Source organism: Melospiza melodia, chromosome 1, assembly GCF_035770615.1.
Source record: "Melospiza melodia melodia isolate bMelMel2 chromosome 1, bMelMel2.pri, whole genome shotgun sequence".
In the NCBI taxonomy this organism is placed as follows: Eukaryota; Metazoa; Chordata; class Aves; order Passeriformes; family Passerellidae; genus Melospiza; species Melospiza melodia.
This window is the reverse complement of record NC_086194.1, coordinates 13,920,827-13,946,641: the sequence shown is the minus strand read 5'-3', so window position 1 is coordinate 13,946,641 and position 25,815 is coordinate 13,920,827. Positions and strand designations below refer to the sequence as shown.

General features: G+C 39.6%; 1 protein-coding gene across 2 annotated transcripts in view; it reads left to right on the top strand.

Moving 5' to 3' along the window:
* Positions 1-143: 143 nt before the first annotated feature.
* CCNY (cyclin Y) overlaps positions 144-25,815 on the top strand; it is a 121,209-nt gene continuing 95,537 nt past the window's right edge. The window contains exon 1 of one of the 2 annotated variants that reach the window (XM_063148321.1): positions 144-379. In XM_063148321.1, coding sequence (XP_063004391.1) covers positions 226-379 — 154 coding nt within the window. In that variant the 5' untranslated portion in view covers positions 144-225. The remainder of the gene's footprint in view (positions 380-25,815) is intronic. The other variant, XM_063148340.1, reaches the window with a different exon arrangement.

Sequence of the window (25,815 nt, the reverse complement as noted above, 5' to 3'; positions counted from 1 at the left end):
TGCCGCAGCCCACGCCGGCGGGCCGCGCTGCGGGGCCGCCTCCGCGGATGAGCCGCCGGGGGGAACCGCCGGCGAGTGCAGCCGCAGGGCGCCGCAGCCGCCGCCTCCTCCCCCGCCGCCGCTCCCTCTTGTCGCCGCTGCCGCCCATGGCTTCCCGCCACCCCCGCTGACCGGCCGCCCCTCGCCTCCTCCCGAGCCGGGCCGGGCCGGGGCCGGGCAGAGAAGATGGGGAACACCACGTCCTGCTGCGTCTCCTCCAGCCCCAAGCTGCGGCGGAATGCCCACTCTCGGCTGGAGTCCTACCGCCCCGAGGCCGAGCTGAGCCGGGAGGACACGGGCTGCAACCTGCAGCACATCAGCGACCGGGAGAACATCGACGGTGAGCGCGGGCGGGCGCCCGGGGAGCCCCCGCAGCCCTTCCCCTCCCCTCCGCTCCCTGCGGCGGGCTCGGCTCTGCCCCGGCCATTCCCCGGCGGGTGGGGCCGGGCCGGCCGGTCCCGCTGCCCCGGCGCCGCGTCCCTCGGGTGCTGGTCCCTGTGCCCGCGGGGCTCACGGGGATGCCGCGGTGCATTCCGCCTCCAGAGCTGCTCCTGTCCCCGGGGAGAGCTGTGCGGGACCCTTCCAGCGGGGGCTGGGAGCATCCTCGCACCGCGCCGCATCCTCTGGCTGGGTGCAGTTCTGCAGCCCCGGGTCTGCGCTGCCGAGACCCTGCGCCCTTCAGAGGATCGTGAGGGGACATTAGGGGCGGTCCCGGCGGGCTCGGACACCCGGGCTCGGCCGTGGCCCAGGGCAGCGGCCCTCGCCCTTGGCAGGGCTGGCTGTGCCGAACTCACGTCACCTGCCGGGATGTCACCTGCCAGGCCTCTGCAGGAGTGAGCGTTTAAAGGACAAACCCTGCCGGAGATAAAAGTGGGAGAAATGTTTCCCATGACAACCTTCTCTTCCAGTGACTTTTTCTTCCGTTGCTGTCATGATGAGGCGCAGTGCTCATCATGAATACTGCCTTGCCCTCTCTTTCTCTGCAGAGATATTAAAAAAGCCATGCTCCTGTTGGTTTAGTCGTGACTGAATGTGGTGCCATTCGGGCTGGCCAGAATACAGCTTTATTTTAAAGATGTGGGCTGAGTTAATGTATACATGTAATTTAGTTTTTGATTAGCTGAAGTATTTAGTCCTAAAACTTGCTAAAAGGTCAGCTATCTCATGGGTTTATTCAGTGAACAAACCCATGAGGCTTTTGGTAGAAAGCCAGAAAGAAGGACTTTGGTGCTCTTCAGTTTGCAGTCCACATTTTTTTCACAGCTTATTACATTGTGATTTTAGTGCGGAATTCAATGTTCTGTCACTTCTTGACACTGGTGAAGTTGTGAATCCCGTGGAAGCATATAGGTACCCTCACCAGTTTCTTTCGGTGAGGTACATTCTAGAAATAGGAATGTTTTTCAGATGTCTTTGCTACATGCAGCTGAAAAATGGAGTGTAACAGGATCAGTAGGTGGAAAAAAATACATAATGGTCTGATCTGAGAAAGCCAGGGAGATGAAAGAACCAATTGTTGATCTGTGAATGATTAATTCTTCCAGCATCAGTGGTGTGCAGTGTAGCAGGATGCAGCTCTCTCTGATGGTACGGATTTCTCCATCTATAACAACACAGGCTGCAGTAAACTTTTTGGTCAGAGATGTGTGGGTTTTGTGCCTTGTTCTCATGCTTTTTTTTTAATGGATGGGAAGAAGAGCTTTGATGGGAATAGTAAGTGCATGTGTGCTTGCTGAAATGTGCATGCAATGCAGATAAGTTCCTGCATCTTAGCAGATATTTGCAAAAAACCCCAGGAGATCTTTATTGGTTGGTGGTTTCATTTGTTGTGTCAAGGTACATGGGTGTTCTCTCTTCTCCTTTAAAGTATGGCATGTTGTAACCTGTTGTTAGAACACAGAAAACACCTCATGCATTATTTATATTTACATTTTGTTGGTTTTCATCTGGAGCCATTGTCAGTTTCAAATGGGCAAGCTGTCTTCAAATTTGTGAACAAACAGTTATGGGTTTCCTTTTTATGCTTTACTCACTCTTGGCCATTTTTATGGATAGAGTCTGAGAAGTAAGCTTTCACTGGGAAGACTGATGGGTAATAGATGTCTCTGCATTCAAAACAACTGGACAGACTGGGATAAAACAACTTTCTGAAGCGTGCTTTGTTGCAGGTCTGTTGCACTGCAGTCACGCTCACTGACGGTCTCTTGGTTAGAGGTGATGACCGAGTATTAAATGTAATAGGGTGATTCTTTGTTTCTGAAATTTTATTTTGTATTGGACTAGCTATTTTGTTTTTGTTGTTAGATTGTTTGAAGTTTTATGGCATATAGACATTTATGGATGTGACATTGGGATGGGGAAAACCCTTCACAGTAGAGACCTCTGATGATATTTTTGCCATTTTAGAATGAAGGAACAATAGTCTGGTTATCTGTGTTGTGAAGAGAGAATGCTGGATGTTTGTTCCTGAGTGTTCCTCCAAGTCATAAGGTTTCTCAAATTAGTAGTGTTGGCAAATGTGCCTTTTTTTATTAAATGAATGATGACAAAGACTAATGCACTGAAAGGAAACTTTTTTGACACTTCAAATTTATTTCTCACTGTTCTTCCAGTGAGAGCCCTTCCATCCCGCTTGGGTATGTGTGTCAGTGACAGGTCTCAAAGTGCAAATTCGTGTCTCTAACGAGCATTTACTTTGTCACTGGTGCTTTCAGGAACTGTAAAAATCATGTCATGCAGTGTCTTAGTTACTGTGTTTTGTGTGGAAGTTGTTTTCATGCTCATACTGATGGAAATTCAGGAAACATTTTATTTTTTGAAGTGGGTAAATCTACTTGAATAAATGAAGAACTTTTAGAACCTTTAAGTCAGCTGTGGGCTATTTTAAGCTTTTAAGAGATGCGTGGTTTTCACTGTTCCAGGCCCTGTTCTGGCAGTATGGGAGAGAGAAAAAAAAAAAAGAGGGAAGGATGTCAAATCTTAAAGTGTAATTTAACTGGAAATTTTAGTACTAGTGGAACTGTTTGACGTCTGCCTCTTGTATGTACTGCATAAGGAAATATTCATCAAATCTGCCTTCAAAAATCATGCTTTTGACTTCTCTAATTCAAGTTCCATACCCAGTCCAATAGTAGTTTTTCAAAGAACTGGTGGAGAAATTATTTTCCAGTAGGAATTGGTTTTATAACAAAATACTTCTACATCACTGGTACTTTGCTAGAAAAATCTCAATTTCTGTAATATTTTACAACTGCTTGTAAATTGGTAAATCTGAAGGAGAAGGGGAATTTGGAAAGAATTTTGATGAGGAGGAATTTATCAAGAGAATTATTCTGGAGAACAGTAAAGTTGAATGTACCTTTTTTTCTTCTTTTTTTCTTCCCCTCAAATTTCTCAGAAGGTAGTGGACTTCTACAAACATCCACACAAGCAAAATGCCTCTCTGAATATTGTGCAGTCACCAGAATGTTTTGGTTTTGTTTGTTTCTGAATGCTTTTTGTTTATTTTATTGTTAGTTTCCACAGGCCCGTGATAATGAAGAACAGTTAACAGAATTTTAGTGTTTTTCTCTTTTGAGGAAGAGCAAGAAGGTAACTGTAACATACAGAGATTACCTTCTGGTTTTGATGATTTATTGCTTAGGGTGAGCTTCCACATTTTTCAGTGCTTCACTTTCAGAAGTTAACTTTAAAGAAAATTGTGGCAGTGGATTCAATACTTGTAGATTCCTACATCTGTTTGCCATCAAGACCTTTTTTTACAGCAGTCAGTGGCAGCCATAAGTAAAAACGGCTGGGACCTTTGTGTGGCAGATTGTGTATCTCTCAGGGTGCAAGCTCTGGCTGTGCAAGCAGCTTGGAGTGTGCGCGGTGTCGGTGCTCGCTGCCTGGGCTGCCCAGAGCCCACGCTCCCCTTGCCCTGTGCTTCAGCAAGGCACAATCAGAGCCAGTTCAGCTTGGCAAAGGTGCTCAGGTGTGATTGCTCTGTTTGGAGCATGGTTTCTACAGTCAGCTTTTCAAGTATGGATCTCTAGTGAGGGAGTGAAAGGAAATGTCTTACTACAAATATAATGGTGTGAAGCAAAGCTGATACCGTACAATAAAACTGGCCAAAAGGCTGTTCTTGAAACAGAGACTAGATGGAGAATTCATAGGCTATTTCAAGAAAAGATGGTTCTTAATGTTCAGCTTCTCCCCTTTTTCACCCTTCATCCCACAAAACTCAGATTTATTTTTTTCCCCTCTTGATAAACTTCTGCTAGTGTCACTAGGTCATGCATTGCTAGTTCACATAATGCCTTGTGCAACTGTGCATCACTGATAAACCTTTTCAGCCCTTTTCAATCATGGGTCAATCATGTTAATTTTTTTGCTGCATAATGTACAGGCTCCTTAGAATGGACTGCTTTTAAAAAAGCTATTTATTTGTTCATTTATGGTTTTTTTTTTCCTCCAGCTTCTTGGAACTGGCATAAGAGGGTCTCTGACATGGGATTAGTTACTATTTGTGTGTTTCTTGGCTGCTAGGTTTTATAAGAGTTACAAGATTTTAGCAAAATAGAAGGAAGTTTTAAAATGTCTGCCCCATATACCTAATGGAATTTTGCTGAAAGGGAATACTGGTGTTTTCAAGAGCTAGGGCATGATGGGTTGCACATTGTGAAGGAACTGACCTACTTCACAAAAGTCAAGACATAAGCATTTCAGAAGCAAATTAAACATCCAGTGTGCTGCACACAGACATTCCTGCTAAAACACGGATTGTAAAAGGATAGGCCTTCTTTAAAAACAAAGCCTATTTGGTTTATGAAAATTCTCTTTCAAAAAATGTTCTTGTTTACCCAGAACTCCAGCACAGGGGTGATCTGTGTGTTTTTCAGTACTACTGTTTAGGTGTTTGGTGTTACCTACCTAAGCATTTGTCAGAAGTCATGTATCAAGGTACCCCTGTATTCCGATGCATGAAAAAATTAAAAATGCAGCCTGCTGTGGCCTACATTGTTGAACCTAGGCCTAAACTGCACGTTGCTAATGATGCCTCCTGCACAGCTTTCTTTTTCCTTCTGTTACCACCTCATCTGGTTATTCTGTCTGTGCCCTGCTTCTCCTCAGAGACACAATCGTGTCGTACAGAGCCTTCCTGAAACCTCATTTTTGCATTGTTCACATCAAAATAATAAATTTACACCCTGTATTTTCATATTTAGCTGGAGAAACTTTCAGAGGTACACACACTAAGGCTAGTCATATCTGAACTTACTTCTAAGAAATTTTATTAGTGCGCTGCCATCTGATTAGTATTTTCTTTGCAAGTGAGTTGTACAGTCTTGGCTGGGTAAATTGGGACTTGAAACAGAAGGAAAAACTTAAAATTATAGGTGTCAGAAAATGGAAGGGCTACTGTATTTTGAGATGTTTTGGACAAAAACCAGTCCTGGTGGGACACCATACAGCAGCTTACTGACATCATGAATACCTTTTCTAGCTGCTCTGGTGTCCTGAGGCTGGAAGGGGAATAAGTGAGCAATGTCTGGCACTACCTGATGGCTGTCCTTGTCCTTGTCCTGCCAGCCAGATGCACATCAGACACAGTCTAAAGATCTTCCTTGCTTAACATCTTTGCAAGAATATGAAACACACTTTGCAAACTGAAAGCATATGTATAGCCTGTCTCTGAGCTTTCCATGTAGAAATGAATTGACATTACTTTTGCTTCTTTTCCATTCCTTTGGACTTGGAGAAATAGAACTTCTAAAATTTATTAATTTTCTATGTGCATTCTGACATATGGAGTGATCTTTTTCACTTCATCCTGCAGAATATTTAATATATGTGCCACACCTCTCTGAAATGTATGTGAAGAGCTGGTAAGCATTAATAAATCTTTTAAATCTAGAACTATGGATGGACTAGATGGACTATTCCAAGCAGTGTGCATAGGTGGTGCCTTCACTGGAGTAGTTACTACTTCCTGTATCTTCTGTAAGGAGAACGAGCAGTTTGTAAGGGGTTTTATTCCTTACCAACCAACTTTAAAAGCAAATATTCCAGAATTGCTGAAATGGACTGTTGGGATGTTAATTTCCTTAGCTGAAGCTTTTTGCAAAATTGACCAAAGTTCAGAGATGGTTTTACTGAGCTCAACTTAAACTAGCTTTTGTTGCTGATTCTGTAGGCCGCAGTAGGAGCATCACCAACTCTTGTGCTGCTTCTGAGAGGACTGGTTTTAAATTTGGGGTGCTCAGTAGCCTGAATTGTGTTGAGAAAGAACTTAGTCTTCAGACCAAAGCTCCTGTTTCTAATCCTTAACTAGTATAGAAGCTGGCTAAAGAGCCATGGTTGGCATTAATGGAAAATTACTAATGAAAACTGGTTGGAGAATTTGCACAAAATCCTGGTTTCTCCCCCTTTAGTTTTAATTTGTTTGTTTCCTTTCTCTTCATGATTATGACATTTTGGGGCTGCAAATTGGAAAGGATTTTTTAGATCATTCAGCTAAGACAAGATTCTCAGATCATCAAGATTTGCATTTTCCATGAACTGGTGTTAGAATCATGGAACATTCTGAGTTGGAAGAGACCCACGAGGATCATTGAAGTCCAACTCCTACTTACTTACTTCTCTCTTTATTTCTTTGGAAATGAATACTGTTTCTTTTAAGTCAGGGTGATGCTGTGACCATGTTGCTGAAATTCCTTTGGTATGCCATCAATAGGTGCAGTTTGCACTGCAAAACTGTTCTCCTCCTGTAGCTTTTGGTGGTTTGAACATAATGTATCAATAAAGTCAATGTTTTTGGTACCGCAAGTGGCACTTGATTACTGTCTTTGTTTGCATGAAAATGTTGCAGAAGACTGCAATAGTTGAATGGTCAGACAAGGTTATGGAATAGAGCTAATCCCAAGATTAAAAGCGAATTTTCATCCACCTTGTGTGACATTTCCCATGCTCTTTTCTACTGTGATTCTTAGAGGGAGAATCTGCACTGTAATATCCTTCTCTCTGCAATCAGAAGAGTCAGCCTTCAACTACTGACTCCTAATTTTCTTTTAAATAAAAATCCACCCAGCCTTAGTTTAAAAAGTTCTATCTCAAACTTTTGGCTTGCTTATCTTTTTTTTGTCTGCAAAATGATTCTTAGCTATGGCTGAGATCCAGATGATATCAGATGGGAAGTGAAAGTATTTATTTTCAGCAGTATTGAAACCAATATGAGAACGTGTTGAAATTTTAAAGGATTGTTTTCTTTGCTGTGTTGGTATTTCATTAAGAGTGGGAATTGATGAATTGTTCCTTCATCTGAAAGTTGAGTTGTAAGGAGACAAAACTTACAGAAGATAGAGTACTCCAGGGCTTTGTAAAGTCAGGCTACACAAAGTGATGTGATAAAGATGCAAGACTTAATGGTACAGGGATTCTTTTCTAGATCCAGAATGTAGCATTACTGGCATGCTTAAAATTGTTTCTGTTCTGCATTTTATCCCTGCACATCAGTATTCTGGGAAGCAGTACCTTTTTGTTGCCATGTTGTTATTTGTTTTATGACATTTTAAGGGACACTTCCAACTTCAAAAGATACTTATTACCATCTTTGTTCCTGGGAAAAAGTCATTCATTTCAGATATTGAAAGTAGTACTGCATGGGAAAGAAAGCATGCTTGGTCAGCAGAGATATTTCACATTGCTATCCTACACTTTTTCACCACTGTGCAAGCTCTCTGTGCAGGGGGTAATTTAGGAATTGTCAGTAGATGAGGCTGTGTGTGTGAAATGACTGGCAGCAGTTATGCTTTTGTGCTATTTATCAATAGTTCAATTTAAAGCTAAATATATGGTTTCTTTATCCTCCTTCCTGACCTTCCTGTGGAAGGACATTGCATTAGATTAGAAGGTCCGAAGTTTGGGAATTGTAGCTGATCCTGAGCACAGCAGACCATGCTTCCCTGCTTTGACTAAAAGAAGCTTTCAGGCTGTGGTCAGTGGGCTTTACAAGCAGTAATTACATCTGTGAAGTACTTAGTGAGCTGTGTTGTGCTGTAAAGTAATGCAAGTCATCTAAAGACCTTGAAGAAGGTCTTTCAACATTTGAAATTAATTAGATCTCTTCATTCCTAGGCTCATGTTAGGAGTTTTAGATCTCATCTGTTTATCTAGCTTGAAAAAAGTTGTCTCTGTGGTATATAGGCAGTTTTCATTCAGTGAACTGTAGTCTCTACTAATTTGGTGTGGGTCTGCCCCCACTTCCTCCTCTTCAAAGAATGCTGTTAGAATAACCAGTGTGAAATACAGGTTGAAAAAGAAGAGGTTACAATTAATCCTAAAAGAAATTTTGATTTCCAGACAGTTGGTTTGCTTATTATAGAACGGCAGTTTCCCATGTGTTTGCGAGGTAGAACCACAGCTATTAGGAACTGGGATCTTCAAATCTCTTTTTATTCCTGTTTGTTTTGTTTTCTCTTTATTTTGGAGAACTTTGAAAGACTCATTTTGTTTTTATTAATTAAGTTTATGAAATACAGAACTGAAATCAACAGAGTTAAAATTAATAAGTCCAGTGGCAAAATATTTTGCCTAACAATTCATAGCATCATTCTGCTTTGTTTATAATTAGGGAAAAAACAGTTTCAGATTTTATTAGAAAGAATTTTATGTCTAGTTGCTGGCAAAGTTTCAACTGCCGCTATAGAAGCTTAAATCCGTTGGATCTCCAAACTCAGTAAAATCTGTTGAGGATGACCTATAATGTGAAATTCTCTGCTCTATTCACTATCACTTTTAAAACAAGGATTGTAATTAACCACTTGACACAGTTGTTCATAGATGTGGTTTGAAATCCTAGTATTTCCATTTTTAAATAGTAATCAGTGATTGATTTGTTTGCATTTGGAGTGAACAGTTCCTGTATCTTAACTTCAGAATTACGATACATGAGCTTTTTCTGGTTAGTGTAATGATATGTCTTGTTAAATTCACATGCAGAAGATTTCAAAGTTCAGATAGTACAATAAGCATCAAGGTAAGATCCAGTTTCACAAGGGAGCAGCAAGACCCTTTGTGTGTGCCTGTGCTGTGAGCTGTGTGCCAGTCCCACCTGGTGCTCCCTGTGAATGCTCGGCTCTCAGTGGCCCCTCCTTGGAGCTGGTTGTTGTGACTGTTCCTGCCTGGCACAAATCCACATGCAGTTATTCACTCAGCCAGTGGAGGCTGGAAGTGTGTGGAGAGTTTGCAAGTGCAATTGTGTTTTAAGCTTTCAAATCACACTTCTGCAGCTAAATGTCCTCCTTTCTTCTAGGATAATTCACTTGGGGTAAGTGTCTAGAATGCTGCATTCATAACATTCAGTCAGACATAGAAATTTGAATTGTAATTGTATGGAGGATTTTCTGTACTTTTTCATGGGATTAGGGACAGGAAGGATTCCTGTAACTGAGATGGTTTTAGAGAGCAAGTCTGTGATAAAAAGAATAAGAAGTAGGAGAGATTTAACTGTTTGTTTCATAGAGAAAAAGAAAACAATACCACCTTTGAAAGCTAAAGGAAACAAAAAAACAATTCAACGTTCCACATATAAGCAGTGATGCAAATTTTAAATCTAGAAAATAGTGTCCCCTGGGCAAAAATGGATATTTAAATGAAGGGGACAGTGCCGAGTTAAATTGGACTGGAAACGAATGTTTGTGAAAAGTAAGCTCTCAACATTAAATCGCATTTCTTTAAAAAATATTATGGTAAAGAATTATCTTTGTAACAAGTATTTGAGTCACAGTTCACACAATCCAAACGATAAGGTTTTATATTACTACATGAGAACCTGAATATTATACAACTGCTCTCATACTTTCATATACTTGGTTGTGTACAGGGGGTTAGAAGTAAGAAAATAAAGACAGTGCAGAAGGTAATCTCACCCCTGAGGAGTTGCAGCCGTGCTAATTACCAGAGATTAGGAACAGGCCTGCCCTTAACAGGCCACAGCTGTGTCCAACAAGGACTGGTGCTATAAAAGAGTGGGTTAGCTGGGTGAGGTCAGTTGGAGTTTGTTGGCTGTGCTGTGAAGAGGGTGAAGGTGTCAGTACTGTGAGGAGCTGTCCATGAGAAATCACCAAGAAGGTATGGGGGCTTTTGCAGTAAGGTGGCAACAGTTGTGGGTTGTTTTTTTTATTGCTGTTGTTTTTCTCCTTACTGCATGTTTTGATTTTGAATATAAATTTGCAGTTCAACAGCAGTGAAATTAAGTGTGATTGTGGGTAGAAAAGGAGAAGAGAACTTAAGGAACCACTTCTGTAGTTCTTTTGTCTCTGATTTTGTGTTGATTTTATCAAAATGGGTTCCCATGGATGTACCAATGTCTTTGTTACTGTAGGAGAAAGAGCAAGTGTACTCATGCTGACTGTACTGGGTGGTTATTTGAGCGAGGAGTGGTGCTGGCACTGTGGCTGCTGCAGAGCAGGAGCTGGCAGTGGCATCCCTGCCCCAGGGAAGGGTTTGTGCAGCATGGCCTGGCCATGGCCCCTGTGCCCCAGTGTCCTCCTGCCCCTGGTGGCAGGGTCAGCTCAGGGCCTGCTCTGGGGCTGGGTAACTGATGCAAACCCAGCGTGCCGTTTGTCCTTGGGGTATCTGTGAGCTGCAGGAGGCTCTGGGCTTTGGCAGAAGCAGAGCAGATTCTGCCCCCGGTTATTTTGTCTTTGTGTGTATGGTCTTGAATGGAAACTTTGGTCTTCAGGTCTTATGTTTAACAAATGTATTGGAATATAATGTTTTGAAAGTAAGAAGTTAGTTTATGGTTTTTTTTGGTGTGTTTCTAGTAAAATGGTAAAAGCAGTTTTGAGCTGAAAGATCAATATATTCCTTTTTGATCATTCTTCCAGTGATTTTTGATGATTCCTCCATCCTTGTTGCTTTACTGTGACTGTCCGATTTTTATCTCCTTTTTCTTCTTCCCCTTTGTTTTGTGTCACTCTGTCATAATCTGCCTTACTTGCCTGTGCTCAGCCCAGCCTTCTTCTACCCACACCACACAGACATCCTGTCCCTGGTCTCATCTCCTCCTACTTGCCCCCTTCTATTTTGCAGTTCTTTTGGGGTGATGAGGAGTGCACAACAGTTACAGTTTGTTCTAGAGCAGGGTCAGTGAAGATTCTAGGGTGGCAGCATGGCTGTCAGCACTGAATTCAAAGCCCTGTGTATTATCTTAGGTCATGATTTCATTTCAACATTTGCTGCACATTCCTACTTTACTCCCTCTCCTACATGTTTTGCAGACAAGCAAATAGTCCTTGTTCTCTTGGATCTGTTGATGGTTATCCATAAATTGGTAAGATTTCTGTGTTTCTGCATTGTGTCTTTGGACTTCCAAGTGCATTTTGAGATCTATAATTTTCTTAATATCTTTTTGGAGATTTGTGTTTTATAATGAGTGTATGTCCTGAAATACAGTTTGGGATAACAAATAAGCCATGGTGCATGAGCTGCAATTCTTAAACAGGCTGTGAAGCTGTGTAGGTTTTTTTCTTTTTAAAGAATGTGGAATGCATATGCACTGCTTTGTTCTCAATAAAAAGCTGAAAAGAGAATTAGTCGGTAGGAGTCTTAAGATCTGCATTTCATGGAAGAAATTTCCTGGTAATTACCATCTTTGTAATTGATGCTCTGCCCATTATTCAATGTGTCCAGCTGTATGTAAATCTTCTCTAACCATGTGTTTTTGCATTTCTTTCCTCATGGAAATGAAGAACCTTCTTGGTTTCTATCGGGGGACTCAAATCTGACTGATTTGATGTGCCCTAAGTGAAAGACAGGGTCTCTTGCTGGGAGAGGATTTCTTTCTATTGAGGGAATGGGAATGTGCTTGAGTTCACCATTGTCCAAACCAGTGGGATTGGTGGCTCTTGGTGGCCTCTTCTGGCCAGGGATACCTGGCAGACCAGGTGGCACCCAGAGGGGCTGGCAGGGCAGTTGTGCTGTCCCTGTGAGTTCCTGGAGTCCAGCCCAGTCCTGTCCTGCCAGGCAGTGATGGGACCATGTCTGGTGCTCCTCCTTCTCTTGGTTTTGTTAGTCTGGGCTCTTGGCCATATGAAGGGTTTTGTTTGTAGGTCAGAAGAGATCTCTATCCCTGCTGTCTACTTCTGGAAAAGTGTTTTGCAGAAGGCTGCTGACGTGTGCTGGTCATGTGTGCTTGCTGTACTCCCCTTGCTGGCTGTGCCATCATCTCCACCAGCAGTCCCTGGTGATGCTGTGCCAATCAAAGCTGGGGCAATGTCACATGCTGAGTCAGCACACTGTCAAATGTGGCTGTAGCTGTATAACTGGTCTTATTTATGCCATAAAAATTATATTTGATTGCAGCTAGATTTCATGAGAGTGTGCTGACTTATTTGAACCATTGCCAGTTCTTACCCAGAGGTTTTAATCCTGGTTTTCATTGAGGTAAAATAGCTTTGATGCAGATATAAAAGAGAGAAGCTGTTACAGGTAACTATCAAATGGAGGGTGGTATAATTCATGATGAACTGCTTTGGCAGGGGTGCAGCAGTATATAATGAAGTGTCAAGTGTCACTTCAGCAGTGCATATAAACTGTAAACTCCAGTGCATTGCTGGCTGTAAAACACACTTGCAATGGTACCAAAGCATCTAAGCTTGTTGCTATCAAACAGTTAACTCCTATGATAAATTTTCTAACCAAGGCCCATGTGAGAATGTCTTGTTGAAGTAATTCAGAACATGGAACTTGCTCTTGCAAGACTCTTAGTATTCAACAAGGCACTTGTTGAAAGAGGATATTGCGTCTGATTTCTAAATAGTTCTATTAGTTTCCTATTGCTTGCTGCAGATCTCTTTCCTCGAGTAACTAAGGTACTTTTTGCTTTGTATCTGATAGAAAATAATAGGGCAAGTATGCACTGAGAACTTAATTATTGATGTCTTCTAGAGAGTTGATAATATCTACTTGTAACCTGGAAAATAAATTTTACCCAGGAGCCTGACTGAAATCTGGAAAGATCTCTGTGGCATCGTTCAAGTAAGATTTGACAATATTTACTTACTGTTTGTGGAGAAACCCAAGACTTAGTTCAAAAAACCAGTTTTATGCCGCTGCTAAGTGGCATTACTTGCTGTTTGGGTCTGGTGGTCTTTTTTCATGCTCTAAATTTTTCTTGTATCTTTTTTGTCTCCTGTTTATCCCTTTTTGGCATGGTTTATTGTTTTGCCACAAGTAAGCTTTCTTACCTATTCTTATCTTATAGCAAACTGAAGGTTTTCCAGGACTCGGCCATTATAGCATTTTTTGGTGCCATAACTAAACTTGGGGTGTATTTTCTCAATGGAATTTAAAATAGATTGGGGGAAAAAGCCTGAGTTTCCTTCTGATAATATATAGCAGCTGTGTCCAGGCACATGCCTTTGTGTTTTAAATAAATAGCTGGTATTTTGGTAGTTAGCATTAATTATTTCCATTAGCTTCATTCCTTTGATTAAAAGGCATCATTGTCATCTCTGTGGTGGTACCCTGACCTAGTAAACAATGGAGAATCAGAAATTACTTGCAAATGAAGGTTGTTGTTGTGAAGAACAACACTTTGTGCTCATGCTTGTGCTTATTGGCATAATATATTAATAATGGCTAACTTATGGGTTTTTAAGCTGAGACAACAGTAAGAAATGTCCTTGGCTCTCTATTTATCAGAAATATGAAATTAACAAAAACCCAAAAGGATTTGTGATATGAACAAAGAAAGCTGAAAACTACTTGAATATTAAATAGTTTGCAAATACTATGCCTGACTCTTGGGAACAGAATTCATTTTTAAGTTAATATATGTCTTCTTCCCCTTAATGGAAATTTTTATTTCCCTGATATTAAATATTTTTAGAGACAATATCTTGATGCTGCAAGCTAGAATTAAAAATATCAGTTGGCATCTTTCAAGCAAAGCAATCTCCATGTCAACAAGTAATATTTGTGGGAGAATGAAAAGCTCTTAAAGCGTGCTAGAAGACATAGTTTTATTCACTGGAACTGCAGACTGTAGTACAAGTTGCAGCATCCCTAATTTGCTTGTTCCAATACCCTTCTCAGGGAATTTAGTAGAATTACATTTAGGAAAATTTGTCTCTTTATTTTCCAAGGTGATATATCTTGAAGTGAGATCTGAGGTTTGATGGTTTCTTCAGGGTGTGGAATTTTTCAGAAGCCTGCAAGAAAAGAAACGGAGATGTTTTCTGCCAGTTTAGACCAAAGAAAAAGTTAATCTAGTCCTTGTGGTAAAAAGAATTTCATTATTTGCTTCCTTAAAAATAAAATAATGCTGGGAGATTTGAAGTAGATTTTGTTTTAGTTATGGGGTTATTTGGTTTTTTTTGTACATGTACATATGTATACATGTGTTTATGTAAATTCATTTAAAACCCCTCATGACTACAACATTTTGGTCAAGAAAATTCAGGGTTCTGTGTGGCTGTAGAAACTCTTGGGACATGTATTCCTACCAGCAATGTGTAAATTAAATAAAACTGATAACAGCCAAAGACTCACTTTGCTAATTCCTTTACAACTCTGTACACTGTACAATTGCTCTTCTTGACTTCTATTGTTAATTCTCAAAAAAAAAAAAAAAAAAAAAGAGGGAAAAAAAAAAGAGAAATACCTTGGTTTTGACTGCAAACCAGGTTATCCTTTTGGGGTTTGGTGCTTGGTTGCTGGCTCATGTAGGAGTCCTTCATTCTCACCAGTGCTGGCTGTTGAGGTGGGCAGGGCACACACTGGGAGTTTCCCTGTGGGACCTGCAGGGCGAGCAGCATGAGGTGGGCTCACTTGGCTGGGATGTATCCAAGACAAGGTCAGCAACTTTGGTCTTCTTTGAAGATTAAGTTTGTATTGAATTATACATTTGACCTGCTTTTTTCTCTTAGACTGAAGTTCAGCAGAGTCTCTACTTGGAGTTTAATTTATAGCTGTTTTGATAATAGGATTTTTTCCATAGCTCAAGGTTGTAGCTTTCTACCTTTTCAACCACCTGGGTTTTTGCAAAGGACAAATTTTTTTACTATCTTAAATATTTTCTCTGTGAAAGTGTATTTAAAAGGTAGCTGACCAACTGGACTTCTGTCTTCAGACTAAGGGTCTATTCCTGCCTCTGTCCTTTTCTGATGAGCACTTGCAATGTGTATATTATGCTAAGAGACTCACTAAATGAGACTGACTTTTAGAAAGCCAAACCTCTTGATAACTCAATAAAGCTAAAAAACAAATGCAGAATAAGCCTTCACTAAATTTTATTTCCTTCCATGAAGTTCCTTACATACTTGTCTTCAAGTGTTGTGTTTGCATGTAGCAGAGAATTTGAGAAATCCCAGTTGGCCCAGACAATGTCTCTGCCAGCAGCAGCTGCTCAGATAAAGTGCACAGCACCATCTGCACTGTGCTGTGCCAGAAGAGCTTTACAGAACTGGAGAATACCTGTAAACATTTAAGGCAGAGGCAAGAATTACAACTGTCTTTAGATGTGACTCTTTTTCAAGGCAAGATAGCAATAGCCGTAAAAAAAATCATTCCTTGTTTATAAACCTCTGTATTAGATTTGGATTGCTTCTGGTACAGGAAAGTAAATTTGTCTGTGGGATTGTTTTGGAGTGCCTGTATTCCCAGGTAGAAGGGCACGTGCTGGAGTCCTACAGAGCTGTGCTGGTGTGTGAGCAGCAGGCATCCTTACATATTTGACACTTTAATTTTGTAAGGCCTAGGCTACATGGATGGTCTAGGAGCACACAGTGACAAGTTTCCAGAGTTGACTAGAATGCTAAAACACACTAATTATTTTTTTGTTTACTTAATTTTATTCTCAAAAAAAATATATATTTCCTAAGGACATCTATATCAAGTGAAATTTTCAGTGTGAGATATGGTTTTAGTGCTTGTGCTGCACAGCTGCATGCCCATAAAGTTTGATGTTTGATTTGGACTTGAAGGGAGGAGCAAGGGGGCATCTTTCTCAGTCAGCTATAGAAATAGGATAGGCTTTCTAAAACTCAGTAGTTAGTATATTTTAGCCTTGGCCTCGTGATTTCTGAAGGAGCTGTACACAGTCTTATGATTTAAGGTCTTAATTTTTTTTGCATAGAATGCTGGGAGTGATCTGAGTTTTGCATGTCCTGTAATTACACTTTGGTAGGAATGCTGTGGGGTCATCAGCTGTGCTTCATGGTCTGGGTTTTCCTTGCCTAAGCAGTGTGTGAAGGGGAAAAGAAACTGGAAACATCAAACTTGAGTTAACAGTTACAGTTTTGCTGCTCTGTGTATTGGGGAGCATTGTTAGCACACACTGAAAAGAAAGCTGGTTTTATATTGGGAAATACATTGCTTCTGGATAAAAGGAAGTGTTTTCTTCTAGAAAAGGTGCTTACCAGAATATACTGCCCTTGATTATATGGGCATCTTTAGTAATAGCAAGAATTACATACCTGAAAGGTAAGCAAAAGTCGGAGGCTAAACTAAAGTTGAGGACTAGCCACCAAGTTGTGTATCTCAAGTCTGATGATGCCTTAAATGCCAGCAGATTAAGGGGAAAAAATTCTATCCCCCCCCTCCCCCAAATTCCCTACTGCACTTTTTCACAGGACAGATACTGAAGGAGGAAGCAATATTGCAATTTGAAACCACAGGCAAGTGCTCATGCATTTGTGGTGTTACTGTTTCAGTTCCCCTTCATTTCAAGTGAATAGAAAAAACTCCTGAAAGATTGTATTTCACAGATTAGTGTTCAGAATATTCACTTTACAATAGTCAACAGGGGACATTCTACGCCATAATTTTTTATGGATTTTATCTAAAGCTTATCCAGAACACTGATTAAGAAAAGAATTTTACCTCGGCAATTTTGGTTCAGTTAAATACGAAAGATGTAATTTTTGTACATGTCTGTTGGCATGTCTTGTTTTGAAGCCTAATGAAGAACCTGTCAGATAAAACCTATAAAATGTAGGTATCAGTATTTTCAAACTGCCCCATATCAGTTAATTTTCTGAAGTTTGAAGTCTTGTCCATTTTTCATCTGTTCTGTCAACATTTTCAAGCTGTTTCCAGTCCTTACTAAAATTCCAAGAAAGTCTCTACATTGTCTGATGCTTGAGAAGTCTGTCTATAAAAGTAAATAGACAGAAGGTGATGTTATTCTGTGATCTGTTATTTTTTGCTGTTATCTATTTGTAGTCACTGCCTGTGACTTGACTGATTCTCAGATGCTCACTTCTGTTTGTTTCCTAAATGTAAATGTTTTAAAACATGTAATAACCAACCATTTGGCTTTTTGCCATTCCTTGTATCTAAAAATAAGAGACAACCAGCTGATCAGTACCTCCAGTGCAGGTGTGCAATGTGATATGGGGTTTTATTTGGAAAATGGGCATTTTAACAGTGTCCCTGCCCAGGGCTGTTCTCTGGATTCTCTATCTTTCATTACATGTGTGCAGCACTGGCAGCTGTGTCGGGGACAAGGTACAGCAGCACATGTTGTGTTTCTGCCTGGAAGTGGCTGTATTTAATTGATGGATGAACAGCCAGAGTCCACTATTGGCAGTAGTCCTGTTATTGTTTTTTTAACTAGAAATTGTTCAGTGATGGGCATTGAAATTCCAATGAGGCAGATGGAAAGGCAGCAGAAGGCTTTTAAATTTAACAAAATTGAAGTCTTTGCTTTGGCAAGACTCTCAGTTCTTCTCTCTGTTTTAACTTTGTCATTAAGGAGGGGAAGAAGGTTGCTCTAGTTAAAGAACTTAATTGCAAGCAGGTGTTAATCTTGTTAATTCTGGTTTGTGTTGATCCTTTCAGCTGTATCTACTAACAAAGCTATATAAGCATTTTTTTCTGTGAAGCTGCTCTTCTGTCATTTTGATGAGACTAAGTTATCTCTTTGACTGTTAGTATGTAATATCAGTTTTAATTGTATTGCCCTTGAAGTATTATTGATGTATTCATCATAGATTGTCATGCTTAAAAGAAAAGGTTCTGTTACTCATGAACACTGCTTGTTTTCTCTTTTAGCTGGACTGCCTTACCTTGTTCTGACTGCTGTGTAGAAAGCCCTATAGACTACTAAAGAATTGTCAGCTCTCTGGATGCCTGGTCTGGCTTCTACCTTGTTCTGCATAGTTAAAATATTCTGGTTTTGAAATGAATATATTTTCAGAAGCTGCTTGTTGCCATTGAAATCCTATTAATTTACTTCCAGTGTTTTCCATGTCAAGTCATCTTTTATAGTCCTCTTATGTATTTTCAGTTTGTCTTTTCTGTGTTGTGAGAAAAATGTCCTTATGCATAGGGTAATTACACTATGTGATGCTTGCTCATTCTTAGTTGTTTTTGTTTTTTTTTTTTAATTGCATAATCCTTCTAGTAACAATGACAACCCCTACATATTCCTACTTGTGTATTAATGTGAATATTCTTAAACTAATGGAGAATGGTTTGGGAGTTTGGGTCATTTATACACTGCAGGATATTGAGAACTAAAGGATACATGTAAATACAGCAAGAAGCCAAAAATATTGTTATAGGGATTCTAAGCAGATGCAGTGTCTCTGTCCCTCCCTCTCTGTTTCTGTATTACCACCGCTTGATAAATGGTTCATATAGGATGTTAACATGGATGAATATTTAGAAAATAGATGCATCACCTTGAAATGTAAATGTGCTAGGAAGTGAGACCAACAATGTTTAATTAATGTTTTAATGTTTCTTAAACTGATCCAAACTAAGAAATAGATATTTTATTGTAATTTGGATTTAGGAATTGATGCTTACTCAATTGATGCCTAATCATGCAAATTAACTTTTTTTTCACAAATATGCATCTGCTGGTTTTCTTTACCATAAATGTGATTAATTATTTGTAGACATTTTCAGATAATTATGTTTCCAAAATAAATAACTATTTATTCCAGATAAATAGTTTCAGATAATTGTGTTTCCAAAATCTCCCTGAAAGGAGTGTAACTCAGATTGCCAGCCAGAGCAATGACAGTCAGAATTGTGTACCAAAGTTAGAGAGGACCTGCTGTGCTTATTGTTCTGTTTAAGTAACTTGCTGGGACAGCACTGTGAAATCAAGATACGGGAACCCCATCTTTAAAACCTCTGTTACAGTGTTTAAATGTGTGAAAGACTTGACTGGGTTATCTTCTTGTCCCCTTTGAAGAAAGCAAATGATTAAGTAGGCTTCAAGTATATGATTGAATGGCCTTTTCCCCTGGGATTTTGAGATATGTTATTTTCAGGGAAACACCAAATCACATCTGTATGCCTTAGTATTTAAATTTTTAAAATACCAGTTTTGTATTGGTTAACAAAATTACTGTAAAACTCCTTTTTTATCACACAGGAGTAGAGCTTCTCGTTTTAAGGTTGCTTTAGCCTGTTGCTGGATGCTGTAAGGCAGATGTTGTTCCTTTCCTAGCTAAACTGAAGTCAGAACAGAATTGCAGTATGGTGAGAGCAAAACAGCTTCAGGGTTAGCCCTGCTCTCTGTGAGCACATTGATCCCTTGGAAAGGAGTGTTTGTGTGTGCTTTGTCTGGTTTTAATTTTTGCTTCTTCAGTGGAGAAACATAACTGCCAGGTAATTAATTTATTTTTTGACAGATTGTTTTCCTTCACTGGATTAATTTATTTACAGATTTAAAGCATTCGAAGTTTTCTGAAGTCCCAAATTCTGATGCTAATTCCAGCTAAACCTGTGACACCTGTGCTCATTTATCTTAACCATGCAATCCCTTTTAAGGGCTTGAATTTTCCTTTCTAATCTGCCAGCTCAGATCACAGTGTCTCCTTTCAAAGCCACTCGTGTGCTCTGAAGTTGAACACTGATATCATCTGGGACTGTGGCAGGCTGGAGCCCCATGGGTTTTATCTCTGTCTGCCATAATGTGCCTGTAGTAGGCAAAATTTCTGGTATGATCATATTTTGTTTGTATTCTGAAAAGTCTGTGTCAGTTGTTTTTTTTCTGGAACCCAGTTAACCAGCAGGTAACCAATACAAAACTATAATTTTAAAATGTTTCTTGAGCAGTTGGTACAAAGCTGCCATGTAAATACTGGACTTCAGAAATGTGTGAAGGACTTCAAATTTTATAACATTTGGGAATTTGGGAAATGACTGTGCTGTTTATCAAGCAGTGGTACTGTGGGACATAAAATGTACAGCGTGCTTTGGTTTTATCTTGAGGGAGTGCTTGCAAATTGTGTATTTGTTTCCAGAGTTTTATGATATGAATGAGTTAGTGGGCTTGGAGTCTGCAGCTCCATGAAGAATTCCATGCCCCAAAGCAGAAATGCAGCACATTTGCATCCTCTGTGTTAGTCCTGCTTCTTGGAGATTTAATTTGAGGGTTTTTCAATCCCTAGAAATATTAATTATCAGAGCTGGCTTTGAGATCTTGGCATAATTATATGGGGGTTCTGGCATGCTTTAAGAGAGAAATTGGATAGTCTTTCCTTACTTTGCAGTTGAAAGCTCCTTTATGTTTTGCCTGTGAAGTCACTGTGTCACTGTTGCAGGAAAAGGGCAATTAGGCTGGGTTTTTTACCACTACAAATTGACTTATGGCTTCTTCCCTCTGGGAATCAGTTGGGAATGAGCTTGAAATGGAGGTACTGTAAAGCTCCAACTTTAGGCTTCCCATATCTGAGTCTTTATCATAAGAGGATTGGGTAGGTTCTCAAGTCCCTGTAAAGCAAGAACAAATCCTAACCCAGTTATGTCCCTTCAGAAAGGTGAATGGATAACTACTAGAGGCTGTATTTAATTTTGTGTAACAGTGGTCTTGACAGCCGGAGGGTGAATAAGTTGTTTCAAACAGGCATACAGCTTTCAGATAGCAAGGAATTGCAGTGTTTTGTCTAGAGGCAAGAGTAGGTATTAACCATTAAAATATACACCAGATATAATAACCAATGTATTAAAAACTCTTAAAACATGATATTGGGTTTGAGTCTCTTAAACCTTGTTTGTGTTTTTTTTTTCTTTTATGGGAGTTGTGAAAACAGAAGGATTCCAAAACTTTAGTATGTTTTGCCCTTGAATCAGCAGCAGCATATGCCTTTTCTAAAGAGGAATTTGGTTTGCATTTCTTGATATATTTTTGTCTTCCATGTGTTAGAAATGCTTTCAGAGGCCTTTCCCAAAGCTGTGTAACACCTGCAATTTTTTTACCCAGAACAATCAATACATTGTTAAACATAAGCACCAGCTGAGTTCGTGGTTCCTGTAATTTCCCATCTGATTTGTGGGGCTAGCTTGTTTCATACATACTTGTTTAGTTCTGAGATATTTCAGGAACAGATACCCATGAGTGTTTCAGTTGCAACATCAATAAAATTTTTAATGGTTTGATTGACCATTCATATATTATGGTATGTCACATGCTGGGAAGGCTGAAGTATTAATAATAATAATGAAGTATTTTCCCTCATTCTGTCTGAGGACAGGAGTGCTCTGTAATTGGACTTCAGGAGTCATCTGGTGGAGGACTCTGCGTAGCTTATTCTTTAAATTTGACAAGGTTGTTGTAATTTTTAAGAATGAGCAATTTGCAGCTGGGAACTGTTTCCCATAGGATGGGAGGAAGTGGATCCAAATTCAGACTTTCTGTTGAATTTGTTTTGTACATGTTTTTATGACTGGGGAGGAATAATTTTGACTTCATTTCTCTTTGCAGAAATGCCTATCTTCTTTCTGTAAATTAGCTTCACATTTTACTCGGTGACTTTGAATAGGCTTCCTCTTTCTCTTCCTGTCCTTAAATAACCCCTCTTTCAAGTTTGGTGCATTTGAGCTTCATTTTTGCTATCAGGGCTTGTAAATAATATTATTAATTTCAGTGCTCAAGGGTCAGTGCTGTTATATTTTAACTTACTGGTCATGCTTCCCCTTGGCTGAACACTTTGTGATGGGAAAGAAAACTGTCTGGCTGATCCAATGTGGAGCCATGGCCTGAGCAAACCAATATTCTCCTTTTTCTTAGAGATGTGCTCAGTGCTGATGCAAGTCTTGGAGGCTTCTATTATGGGCTAGCATTTGGTAACATCATAAGGATGTATGGCTGGCCAGTGGCATGTTACAGACACGTGGGAGGTTGTCAATTAACTGTGTGTTGGTAGGGGATAGTGTCTTGTAAGAGAGAAGATGTTTTCTGAAGTGTTTGTCTGGAGAGCTCCCTTGCTCCTGCACGTTTGTTCAGATGTCTGACTGTTGTTGCAAATGGTCACCCTTCCTAGTGTTTGCTCTTTCGTGTGTAGAAGTTTGCTTTTCTTTTGGGTTGAAGTAAACCAAGTGTTGATTTGGCTCTGACTGTCTTTTCATTACAAGTTTTGTAAAGTTTGTTCTCTCCTGTTTTCTGTATAAAATTTCAGCAATAGTGTGATGTTGAAGGAAAAAGACAAAAATATAATGTTGCTTACATTTTTTCTCTTGTCGTTCTCTGGTTGAATTCACTGTTGATGGTGGATCAAGAACCTTTTTCTTTCTTTGTACTTGACAAAACAGAGGAATAGAAATGAATGAACTAAGATTTACCGTTTTCTAGTATGGTCAAGTTGAAAACAAAGAAGGAATACGTTTGTACTAGGAGGTGGGAGTGAAGGACTTAACCTTACATCATCTCTAAGGTTCTATTTTACTGATAAGCAATGAGGTGTGCCTGTAGCTTGAGGGCTGTATATAATATAATTCAATGGATAAGCATGTTTTATTGGATTTTAACTAGTGGAAACCTCTATCAGATGTAGAATGATGAATTCACTGTGTAATACTTTAAGCAGAGACTTCTGTTTCTTCTTGGTCATAGCTAAACCAGTCTTAGGTCTAGTTCTGGTTCAAGCCTGGCTCCACTGCATGCAGACAATCTCCCGTGAGCCAACTGCATTTTATTTTTTGTGGTTAAACCACAAAGTGTGTGGTTAACGGAACTATTTATCTTGGTTTCCTTCATACTTATGGAAATGTACTGTGAGGATTTTACTGTGTAAAAAGGAGATTGCAAATGAAGAGATGTGTGATTCTCCAAATCTTTCCTGTTCCACTCAAATGGGAAGTATTTTGTAGGGTTATGTTTAAATCCTGTCTGAAAAGTAAAGATTTCTATTAATCCATGCAAATGTCCATGTCTCCTGCCCTATCTTGAGTTGTAAAACAGAACAAATTTGAAGTCTTGTTGTTTATCATCTGTCTGAGATTGAATGAAGGACTGTTAAGAGAGAGTCACATCCCAGTAAATAGTCAGAGAGATAATTACAAGTTTTCATAGCTAGTTGAAAATAATTTTCCATTTGACAGGCGTTTTGGTATTTACTCTTAATTCCTGCTGCTTTCCCATATGCAGTTTAAGTGAAGTGGTGTTAATTATGGTGCTGGATAATGAACATCCTGCAGGCAATGGGGTGGTTGTTCTCTGTTCCTTAAACTAGCACAAACAGAGACTTCTCCAGCTTTTAGCTGTGCTGTGAAGTTGTCAATGCTTTGATTTTCCTACTGCCAGTCTTGTTCAGAGAAACACAGTTTCTTCTCACATGTCCTACTGAGAAATCAGCAGATCCAGATTACATGAGAGGCGTTTTGGTCATGTGTGGATTTGGGCTTTTGACTTGCGCCAAGACCACGCTCATTTTATTTTAGACTTCAAAGTAAACTCTCAAATACCTTCCAACCCACACAGCTCCCACCGTATGGATCAATAACGTTGTGTTTTTTGATTATTAGGTTAATTCAGAGGAGCTACTTCCAACAATTTTTCTCTTTCAAATGACTGAGCCACTGTATTTCTGTATTTAGGTTGCTAACTGAGTACTAACATACTTTAATATCACAAACTGTTCTTCAAGCTTGAAGGTACTTTCCTAACATTTACTTCAGTAAACTTAGTCTTTGGGGTTAATAACTCGAGGTTATATCAGGGGTAGATGCTCCTTAGTGACATCTTTCTTTTTGTTCCTCAGTGGCAAATACAGAGTGTTAGTAACCTAGAAGAAAGCAGAAAACATGTTACATATATATGATGAATGGTTTGATTTTGTTTTTTTCCATCAGTCTTCCATCTCTTCCTCCTGGTTTCATTCCTTCTTTTCTGCAGCTTCTGTTGTTGTCAGATCCTATATTTGCTTTTAGTATTGCTTTTGCTTGTGTATGAGGGAAGCCTGTTTGGTATTTTTTAATAGAGATTCATGCTTTCAAGGCCAGGTGCTTGAAATTAGTTGTTTAAATTAAAGGAGCTCAATTCTTAATGTCTGTGTTGAGTGCATATAATTTCTGTGAAAATTTTACATGACCAATATTCTAGCCCTCTTTGATTTAGGATACTAATCTGGAGGAAGTGTTCAACTGTGAAGCAACTTGTTATGTTTAGATTTTAATAATATTGAATGGAAAACACGTTTTTGTTCTTATTTTCAGAAGGCATAAATATGACAAAAGCTAAGCTTTTCCACTCTCTCTGTGATGAGGCTTTCAGTCAGGTCCCTTACTTTACCTAGATTTGATAAACTAATCTCTGGGTTGTTTGGTAGAATTTGCCTAAATGTTAGTGTGCAGCAGAAGCAATGTGTGTAAACTGTTAAAAATGATAATTTGCAGGCTAAGTCAGGAAAGCACAGCCCAGCTTCTGCTGAATGGGACCAGGATGTCCCCTTCTGTTCTTAGTCTCTCTTTTTGTGTGTCAGGCAGGTGGCTGGCAATGTCTTTGGTAAGTGGTCTGCCCTCAAGATTGCAACATAAATAACTCCATTAAGACAAAAGGAGGAATAGAATTACAGCATCTTCCGTCCATTCACAGTAACGTAATTTGGCTGTTACAGTTCTCTTAATGTACAGTCAGCTAGGAAAGTCTGCTAATGCCCTCTGCAGCCTGGGAATTTTATCTCCTGTCCTTTCTCATAGATTAATGGAAATGAGCTTTCCAGGAGCTGTGAAACAGATGTCAAAATTGCAGCAGAGAGCAGTGACCAACTCTGCCCTCTGTGTTTCTTGTTATCGTTGGATCTCAGCATGGTTTCAAGCCAGGATGAAAGGAGCCATATCAATATAGCAATTCCTTTTGCGTGTGGTGGATGTTTATTTGAAGTGTTGGCTTCAGAATATTTTTGATACATTCAGAAAATCTGTCGGTTAGGAGAGCAGGAGAGAATTGGTTTGAGTGTGTAGATGCAGTGTGATAGGGAGTCTTGTGCCTTACAGTTGCTAATGTGGATGGTAGTGTGTAGGAAATCAAAATACTGCCTGCAGTTCCCCAGCTTTCCTTTCTCCTTGGCTCTGGAAATAAAAAAACTTAAAAAAAAAAGTTTTGGAGACTTCTTTTTAAAGAGCTTAGTTCTTAATTAGCTTACATTTTTAACATTTATTAAAAGCTGTCATATAATTCCTGCCCTCAAAGCTGTAGAGCTCAGATCTTAAGGGATTTGTTGGACTGGGGGTTTGCAGTTTGGAAAATGTGCAAAGGTAAAGTAAGGTGCCAGTTTTCTTACTGTCAGTTCATGTTTTTTCCCTACAACTTCTGCAGTCTAGTCTGTTATTCACATATTATTCAGAAGCTGATGTTTTTAGGGCTTGGGAAAGAGGAAGATACCACCATAAGAAAGATGGTGAAATAAAAACAGGCTTAGAAAGTATTCATAAGGAGTGTGTTCTTGTGAATAGCCTGAATTTGTATAGTGCCTTGGTTCATAGGACATCTACACATATGGGGCAGTTATGGGCTAGGTTAATGAAGGGGTTTTTTATCCTCAGTGTCTATAT